The sequence below is a fragment of the Ursus maritimus genome, unplaced genomic scaffold, assembly GCF_017311325.1.
Source record: "Ursus maritimus isolate PB19 unplaced genomic scaffold, ASM1731132v1 scaffold_13, whole genome shotgun sequence".
NCBI classification, from domain to species: Eukaryota; Metazoa; Chordata; class Mammalia; order Carnivora; family Ursidae; genus Ursus; species Ursus maritimus.
Genome location: NW_024423675.1, coordinates 70,030,886 through 70,040,388, shown reverse-complemented (window position 1 = coordinate 70,040,388; position 9,503 = coordinate 70,030,886). Strand labels below are relative to the sequence as shown.

Here is a 9,503-nt window from a genome sequence, read left to right as displayed (position 1 = left end):
AAGCAGATCTCTCAAAAGAAAGGGGCAATCCTTCCCATTCAGTAGGAAGACCTAGAATCCAAACAGCTGCATTGCAATGAGCCAAACAATGTGAAGAAAAATCCCACCCATCAAGCCACTATTTGTACAAATGAGGGAGAAAAGCACCGAAGACACCAATGTTTTGATTTCATAATCATTCAAAGAGAAAAATACTAAATAAACATCTGTGCCAAATGACTACATAGGAAAACAATCATTAAAATCAAGAAGTCTGAGGATAGCTGTAGAAGTTATATGTTCATGCAGATACTTTAGTGAACCAAAGAAAGAGTTCTCACACTTACATCACCCAAAGCCCGTTCTAGACATGCCGTCAGTTTCATTAAGCTAAGAGGAATAGCGGGACACTGAGGGCTTTCCAAAGCATCGAGTATTTCAGGAAATAACTGTGTAGAATAAGACATACGTTAGAACCTATGATCAGTAAGAAATACTTCTCAAAATATTTCTCAAGCAATACTATTTATGACATTCAAACTTCTAAAGGTTTCAACTAGTATTGACTTTTTTGGTATGGGTAAACATTTTCTATAGAGATATATAGTTGACCCCTGAACATGAGTTTGGACACCACAGGTCAGCTTACATGTGGATTTTTTCCACAAATACAGTATGGTATCGTAAGTGTATTTTTCTCTTCCTCACGATTTTCTTAATAACTTTTCTCTAGCTGACTTCATTGAGAGAATACAATATATAATACATAAAACATACAAAATACATGCTAATCGACCACTTACATTATCAGTAAGGCCTGTGGTCAAGGGTAGGCTATTAGCAGTTCAGTTCTGAGGGTGTCAAAAGTTATATGCAGATGTGTGACTGCACAGGAGTGGGCACCCCAGCCCTATGTTGTCTAAGACTCAAGGTAAACAATATCTAAAGAATCAAAAAAATGGTTAATATCTAAGGAGTTTTGAAAGTTTTTTTCCTCCTTTAAATGTTTATTGAAAGCAACAAATCTGGCATAACTATAAATTGGAAAGTCAAATATTTTGACCTAAATCTTATTTCCCATTTTGATTCGTTAATAATAGATAAATGTGAGGCAGCTCGGCCTGTCACAGCAATGACCCTTCTATCGATATCAGGAAATTTAAAGTATTTTAGAATTGGACCTTTTATAGTTACTGCCCTATTGTGGTCATTAAATGTGCCAAGTGCAATGGCTGGTTTGCACCAACCAACAAACTAGCCAAAACAAGGTTTGGGCTTGACCCCACACGACCCCTCCTCCCTTCGATTCACCCTCCACAAGCCAAGCACCCCCCCCCCCCGGGTTTCCTTGTTCCACTGTCTCAAGAACACCTTACTGTCTGTCCGTAAGGTCTTTGCTTTTCTCTGGAGTGGTCCATCCTCATCTGTCCCAGGACCAGCACCCACATACCTAGCTACTCCCCAACCCCAGTATGGATAATGCATCCAAAAACTTCCTTTGTTCCAAGGACGTTTCAGGCCATGGTGATTGCGTAACAGTCTAAGTTTCCCTCACAACCCTCAAGCCTTTTTACAGGTGGATGGCTTAGCGGATGGAGGAGACCCCTTTAAGATGAGCAGGTAACGAGGGCCTCTAAGCAGACTTTGCAAAGTCCTATATTTCTAAAGGTTGTTCACAAGCCAAACCTCTGGAAAAGCTGTCCACTGCAGCCACGGTGTGTATTGAATTTCAAACTGCCCCTTAGTCAGAGATAACAAATGTGAGTGGACGGCCTCACACACAGGGCCCAGCAGCCTCACGCTGCCCTGGTAATCCAGACTCTGGGCTTCAGGGATAAGAAAACAAGTGTTAGTACCACAGCTCCATATCATGTGATGAAAATGCCTAAAGCATCAAAGAAAAAGTGTTTTAATTGTGAAGTTTCCATGAAATCAACAACTGGTTTATAGTTGAACTTACAATAAAGATACTCCGATATTGCTGAAATAAGTTACATAGCGCTTATCTGATAATAAAAGAAAAATACACTATTAGTATGGTTTGGTTAATCAAGAGAAAATATTTTCTTCACTTTACTGGTACCTAAGTTTATACAAAATCAGGTTCATGCTGTATCTATTTTAACCTGATTTGTTTACTTGACATTATTAGACTGTGAGATTTCCAATGACGTTATTTTAGAACACATGAATTTTTTGTTTTAATTTTTTGATAAGTTTGAAACTGAACATTCACAAGGTTCACACCCAAAAAATAGAAAAGGGTGAAGGTCTCCCTTCTTGCCACCCAGTTCTCTTTCCTATAGCAACTATGGCTATTAATTCCTTGGGTATATATAGAAATATTTATACACACAGAAATACAATTATATGCTCCTCCTATTTTTTCACTTAGCCACGTGGTTCAGAGAGATGGGCTTCTCATTCCTTCGTGCCACCACATAACACTCTCTTGTGTGCCTCTGTCATAGTGACGCAGTACGTTTGGCTGTTTCCAACACTTGGGTTTTTTTCCATTCTTGCTTACAATGAGCACCAAGGGTAACCTTGCACAAAAGCTCTTTCATACTAAGTGTGCCTGTCTTACTAATTCCTGGGATAAAACTGCTGGGCCAGAGCACGTTCATTTGCAAACTTTGTAACTATTATTAAATTTCCCAACCCACATCCCTGCTCTAAAAAATGTACAATAAAGCCTGGAACATTTAAGACAGCTGTGTGATATCCTACTGGTCATTTCCTACCCAGAATTCCTAGGACTCCTACTTTCTTCTCTCTTCCATCTGACTGCTGGCCTGGAGTGAGACTGTGCCACCTGCGGCCTCCTTCTCACACAGGGCTTCCTTGGCTCAGCGTTCTAGTATCTCTCCTGTGGTCCTCTGGCCTCATTCCCTCCCATGTCACCTGGTCCCTTTCGTCTTCTGAGCTAGGTCTGTATTATAACAACGTCTAACTAAGAGAAACAATGGTCAGAAAGGAAAGTTTTAGAGTCAAGACGTTTTAAATGGAATATCACTGACAGCTGCTTGCGGTGCAAAGAATGTACAGACCTGATTGTGTATAGATCACACAGGCTGTGATGGTCTGCCAGCATACTTCACCCCTCTGACTTACAATGCTATTGATATCACAACGTTCTCGGACTTCAAACCCGAGGTTACAGATCATATCATAGACTGAGGGAGAAAGACAAGTGGTAATCGGATCCTCTATTAGCATCTGAAATATAAAATATAGAAGACACTATTTAAAAGAGGTACAAACAGAGTAATATCAATTATATATTCAAGTCACAAGAAAATCCCATTCTATCTTAAGTACAGAACACACCCAGGTATAGCTACTGCTGACACACTTTCTGGCTACCGTGAGAGCTGTATGATTGAAATACTATGATTTAATATTAATTAAAGATAGTTTACATAAACTTTTTCAAATAAATGTTGAAGATGTGAAATTATTGATAATATTTGTTAAGATAGGAGTTTACAGAAGCTTGGCACATCGTATGGATAGTGCACTGTTTCTTTTAGCATTCCTCTACTGCCCCCAAGTTACCAAATGAGCAATTTTTTTTAATGGGGAATGGAAAAGCAGAAAATCAAGCACAATGAACTACAATGAAGTAAAAAGCATACCTCAGACTCCTTACGTGGTATAAGAAGCAGCAAACCACACTTTTACATGAAGGATTAAATAATACCAAAGCCTCTTAATTATCCCCATATTACACTAACATCATCTTATAAACCTGCAAAGGAGTCACACTCTGGGACTAAAATTATCATGGGGTCTTCATCTGATGTATCAAGTCAAAGGGTGTCTGTTCTAACACGAAGGCTTAAGCCCTACCAGCACCCTGGTTTGGAAGCTGGTAATTTTGAGTTCCTCCACTCCACTCAGCATCCCCCCGTTACAGTGTTCACTCCTCCTGTTCCCCAGAACCCTCACTTCCCACTCTCAGCACCGGCTGACAACCAATCTTCCACAGACTCAGGGAACCTGCGCCGAACAAGCAGTGATGCCGTGAGCCTACAGAGCGCACGCTGCCCAGCCGGTCAGGGACCACGGACACTGCAAGACAGGAGCGGGAAGACGGGACCTGCTCCTGCTGCCTGCAACCTGGGCCTTCCTCTCCACTCTCTGTCCCTTGGAGCTTCTCCCCAGCAGCAGCAGTGCCCCCGGCCACAGTAGCGGAATGCAGTCTGCAGTTTTCCCAGCACCTGTAGGCCCAGCTTCTTCACTGTGACCCCACCAGAGACACCCCACCAGCTGTCCACTGCCTGCTCTTCAAAGGTCTGCCTCCCAGAATTGCCAGGCCCAACCCGTAGCTGAGCAGCACAACCTGTTCCTTAGAGATCCAAGTTTCAGCTTGGTGGGACCTTCCATGAAATCTCTAAGTTGTAAAATTCCAACCACTTCCGTGGGTCTCTCAGTCCCACAGCGAGGGACTGCTTCCTGCAGCTGCCAAGTCCACAATACTTGCAGAGATCTCTTCTTACTCTTTTTGTAACAATTCTACACCTTGTTAACTCTTACTTAAAGTCTCTTCCTTCAAAACCTAGTGTGGTCTGTCTTCCGACTGATAGAGAAATGTAACCCTAAAGCGTTACTTTGATATCAAAAGGGACTCCTTGCATTTCTTAAAAGCATTTGAACTCCAAAGCAAGGAGCTCTGGTTCTGGAGTGACAGGTGGCAGGCAGAACTGTTTCTGCACAAAAGCCCATCTACTCCACTACTGCAGGCCCTGGATATGGCAACAGAAGCTCTAAGAAATGTCTTCTTTTTCGGCTGTATTCGCCCTATCAATAGAGTTGCCCAGCAGCCTTAACCAAACTGTAAGATCCGAGAGCACCAAGGTCAGGTCTTATACAGAACGTAACCCCACGACACAGCATAGCCCCCCACCCAATAAACGAATGAGAGTTAACTAAATGATGGCTCATCCTACCTGGAGCTGAAGGGAATGCACTTCAGCTTTGGAGAACAACAATATCCTATCCCCTACCAAGAGATACACAATTCTAGAAGCTGGCTTTTATGTTAACTTTCAAGCTCATACTGTCTTGGACAAGAACACACCTCATGTTAATTAGGAATAAAATCCCACTTCAAATCAAGAAATATTAGATACTGCAATACCTTGTGACTCACGACTGTACATTTTCCTGTGTGTTAGTTATGAACATGCCTGTCCTCCCAGTAGAAACCAGAACCGCCCCCCCTGACATTTGTCAGTGTGTGCGTTTGTGTGCACCCACCCATACCTTTACTCCTTGATACTCCAGTGTCTTGTCCAGGGCAGCATGGGGCAATGCAAATGACCTATGCTTAGCACCTTCAGTTTGAACTCTTCCTCAGACTCGTTGTACCTCTTGTTTTGAAGAAATTAGTATTCTGAGCCTCCGTTTTAACTGTAAATGGTGCACAATATTATCTTCTAGGGTTGCAGTCATTAGAGATAATGCTTGAAAAGCATCTCACGCACAGCACTCAAAAAGCAGTAGCCATCATTGCTAAAAGTGATGATGAGGTTTTATATTTAATTGCACGAGGATAGAAAATAAAACCTTATGAGGCAACCCCGTATAACCCGATCTATAGCCATTGAGGCCTTTGTGATTTAGTTTTGTAACCAAAATGGCCTAAAAACTTCGAATTTCAGTTTGCAAGTACCAACTGCAGAAGTAATTATGACACAGGGCAGGACGCAGAGAAAGCTTCCTTTAGAGGACGAAGCCCATAGTATCAATGACGTAATGGCTTGTGAAGACCTGGCTGGGGCCCCGCACGCGATCACTCCTACACCACTGACTCGTGGCCTTCAGCCTGGGGCCTGGGACGTGCGGGGACCTGAGCCCCAGGAGAACTGGCCAAGGAGAACTAGGGCCAGGGCTGCCGCCTCCGGGGTCAGGGTCGGGTGCTCATCCCCCGCGCAGCCGCCGACGAGGGGCTGGCAAGTCCAACCTGCTTCCGCGGCGGCGCCGGCGCGGACACCACCGAGGCCCGGGAACCGCGGCCCAGAGCCCGCCGGGCTATCAGGGTTCGACCTACGTTGCGCCTCCTCCCGCCCGAACCTCGGCGGGCGCCGCGGACGCCAAGAACGCGTTCACCTGCCCACGGGGACCCGGTTAGCGGCCTCTCTGGGGCCGTCACTTCCGCCTCCGGGAGGCCGGCCTGGCGTCATGACGCACGCTCCGCCCCGCCCCCTCCCTCCCAGCCGCATTTCCGTGCCGGCGCGGCGCAAGCGCGGGACTTGAGCTCTCCAGAGAAGCGGCCGAGGCCTTTGGGGCGAGTGGAGGCGGGCCGTTGGGCGTGGTGGAGCGCGGAGGGCATGGAGAAACGCGGGCGAGGCGGGAAGTCGTCCCCGAGTCCAGCACCTCAGCTGCAGCCGACGCCGCCGCAGCCTCGGAAGGAGAGGAGGCCCAGCATGTTCGAGAGGGAGGCAGTGAGTGCGGGGGCGGGGCGGGAGCACGGTGGCCTGCGGGGCGGGTGTCGGTGAGCGGCCGGTCGGTCACCCTCGCGCTCCCGGGGCTCGCGCTCCCCTCCCTCGCGAGCCCCCCTCCTTCGTGCTCCCCCCCTGTGGCTCCCTCCTCGTGCTCCTCCTGTTCCTGATCCACCTCCCCGGTGCTCCCTACCTCATGCTCCCGCGCGCTCGTGCTCCCCCCTCGTGCTCCCCAGGCTCGCCCCTCCTCGTGCTCACTCCGGTTCCTGCTCCCTCCCTCGTGTTCCCAGCTCGGCTCCGGCGCTCGCGCCCCCCTCCCTCGTGCTCCTCCGGTTCCTGATCCCCTTCCTCATGCTCCCTTCCCTCATGCTCCCCGCGCTCGCCCTCCGCTGCTCTCCTGTTCCTGATCCCCTCCCTCGTGCTCCCCTACCTCATGCTCCCGCGCTCGTGCTCCCCTCGTGCTCCCCAGGCTCGCGCCCCTCCTCCTCGGCTCCTCCGGTTCCTGCTCCCCTCCCTCGTGTTCCCCGCGCTCGTGCTCAGCGCGCCCCCCTCCCTCGTGCTCCTTCGGTTCCTGATCCCCTCCCTCATCTCCCTTCCCTCATGCCCCGGCGCTCGCCTTTCCTCGTGCTCCTCTGTTCCTGATCCTCCTCCCTCTCTGCTCCCCACCTGTGCTCCCGCGCTTGCTCCCCCCTCGGCTCCCAGGCTCACGCCCCCTCCTCATGCTCCTCCGGTTCCTGCTCCCCTCCTCGTGTTCCCGCTGGTGCTCCCCAGCCTGCGCCCCTCCTCGTGCTCCTTCGGTTCCTGATCCCCTCCCACCGGCTAACCCCCCTCATCTCCCGCGCTCGTGCTCCCCCGTGCTCCTCGGTTTCCTGCTCCCCCCCGTGCTCCCCATGCTCCTGCTCCCCTCCCTCGTGCTCCCCGCGCTCCTGCTTTCGAGGGCTCACACTCCTGGCGGGGCTGTGAGAGGCTCGTTGCACTCATGGCCGCATGTGTGCTGCGTTGACCAGGACAAGGGTCCGATGTGTTGAGTTTTCAGAAAGAGCTGCAGTCTCAGTATTTGAGGGTCGTGCAGGAGGAAAAACCAAATGCGAGACTTGTTGTCTGGAGTTAATGGAAGATGCCGTTCACTTTTATGGGTGGAATAATACCAGGGTTTCTGTGAGGCTATAGTTTGAAAACCATTATTGTAATCGAGACTTTTCCTTTTATTGAGACGTTAAGTGAGGAAATAATTTGTCCAAGGATAGGGAACTGTAAGGCTAGAGCGGAGACTAGCATCTGCTCTGGGACTCCTGGTCCACTTGCCTCAAGGTTTCCTTTCCCACCTACTTAATGGGATCCATAATCGACGCAGTGAAGGAGAGAGCAGACAAAACGCTGATGTTGAAAGATCCTAAAACAGGGGCGCCTGGGTGGCTCAGTCCTTAAGCGTCTGCCTTTGGCTCAGGGCGTGATCCTGGCGTTGTGGGATCGAGCCCCACGTCAGGCTCCTCCGCTATGAGCCTGCTTCTTCCTCTCTCACTCCCCCTGCTTGTGTTCCCTCTCTTGCTGGCTGTCTCTCTCTCTCTCTGTCAAATAAATAAAATCTTAAAAAAAAAGAAAGAAAGAAAGAAATAAGGAAAGATCCTAAAATATTTCTAGGAATAAAACAGGAATCAAAACTTGTTGGCTCTAATGACAGCTCTGCGATGTCTACATTTTACAAAGGAAAGAACAGACTAGAGGAAGAAAATAATAGAGCAGTTTCACACAAGGAAGAGAAAGGGCAGAGTGAGGCTGAAAACCTTAATCTTTTGGAGGTGGAGTGTCATGCCCCCAAAAGCTATGCTGTGCAGTTTGGCCCCGTAACAGTATGAGCTCCAGCCATGCAGATCCACTTACATAGAGATTATTTTCAATAAATGTACTGAAAAATTTTTTGGAGATTTGTAACAAATGAAAAGACATTTTTCTAGCTTACTTTATTGTAAGAATACAGTATATAACATTAAAAATATGTGTTTGTTACCTGTTTATATTATTGGTAAGGCTTATGGTCAACAGTACACTATTAAGTTTTGCGGGACTCAAGTTACAGACTTTTTTTTTTTTTTTTTTACTGAATGGGGGTGGTCAGTGCCCCTAACCTTCCTGTTGTTCAAGGATCAGCTGTGTTGCCTGGTAATCTGTTTTATAGATAGATCATGAGCAGTAAAGAAAAATTTCTGTATTTCTGTATTTTGAGGTCATAAGGAAATACTAAAAACAGCTATGATCTTAATTTCAACAACTTGGATGAAATGCACAAATTCCGTGAAGGACACTATTATGGGTTGAATTGTGTTCTCCTAGGATTCATATGTTGAAGCCCTTACCCCCAGTACCTCAGAACGTGAGTATATGTGGAGATAGGCCTTTACAGAACTAAGTTAAATTGAGACTGGTAGGGTTTCCCCTTATCCAGTCTCACTACTGTGCTTATAAGAAGAGATTAAGGCACACAGGGTAGAACATGCCTAGCAGGGTGACCATGTGAAGATGCAGCAAGACAGCAGCCATCTGCAAGAGAGAGGCCTCAGGAGAAACCAACCCCACTGCCACTTTGATCTTGGATTTCCAGCCTCCAGAATTGTGAGCAAATAAACTTCTGTTGTTTAAGCCACCTGGTCTGTGGTCTTTTATTATGGCAGCTCTAGCCAACTAATACATAGAAACAAACTACCGTAGCTCGCTCTAGAAATAATAGATACCTGAATAGCCCCTATAATCTATTAAAGAAAGTGAATCTCTAGCTTAAAACCTTTCCATAAAGAAAACTCCAGGCCCAAATGGCTTTTCTGGTGAGTTTCTGCCAAATACTATATAGTGTTGTGCAAAATTGAAGAAAAGGGAATTCTTCCCAGTTAATCCTATGAGGTCAGCATTACCCTGCTATCAAAACCAGAATAATAAACACTTCCTCATAAACACAGATGCAAAAATTCTGAATGAAACTATAGCAAATTAAATCCAACAACATGTAAGAAAAATTAAATACATATACTGCACCTAACATAGGAGCACCTAAATACATAAAGCAAGACATAAAGGGAAAGAGAC

General features: G+C 46.9%; 2 protein-coding genes across 4 annotated transcripts in view; one reads left to right on the top strand and one right to left on the bottom strand.

The window, feature by feature from the left end:
* Nucleotides 1-6,128, bottom strand: part of ERMARD (ER membrane associated RNA degradation) — a 27,226-nt gene extending 21,098 nt beyond the window's left edge. The window contains exons 1-5 of the mRNA XM_008688541.2: nt 5,248-6,128; nt 3,030-3,198; nt 1,666-1,805; nt 327-428; nt 5-51 (exon numbers count right to left, since the gene is read on the bottom strand). Of these exons, the coding sequence (XP_008686763.1) occupies nt 5-51; nt 327-428; nt 1,666-1,805; nt 3,030-3,198 (458 nt within the window). The 5' untranslated portion in view covers nt 5,248-6,128. The remainder of the gene's footprint in view (nt 1-4; nt 52-326; nt 429-1,665; nt 1,806-3,029; nt 3,199-5,247) is intronic.
* Nucleotides 6,129-6,183: 55 nt separating this feature from the next.
* DYNLT2 (dynein light chain Tctex-type 2) overlaps nt 6,184-9,503 on the top strand; it is a 13,900-nt gene continuing 10,580 nt past the window's right edge. Inside the window, exon 1 of one of the 3 annotated variants that reach the window (XM_040628079.1) lies at nt 6,184-6,428. In XM_040628079.1, the coding sequence (XP_040484013.1) occupies nt 6,315-6,428 (114 nt within the window). In that variant the 5' untranslated portion in view covers nt 6,184-6,314. The remainder of the gene's footprint in view (nt 6,429-9,503) is intronic. The other 2 variants (XM_040628078.1, XM_040628080.1) reach the window with 2 other exon arrangements.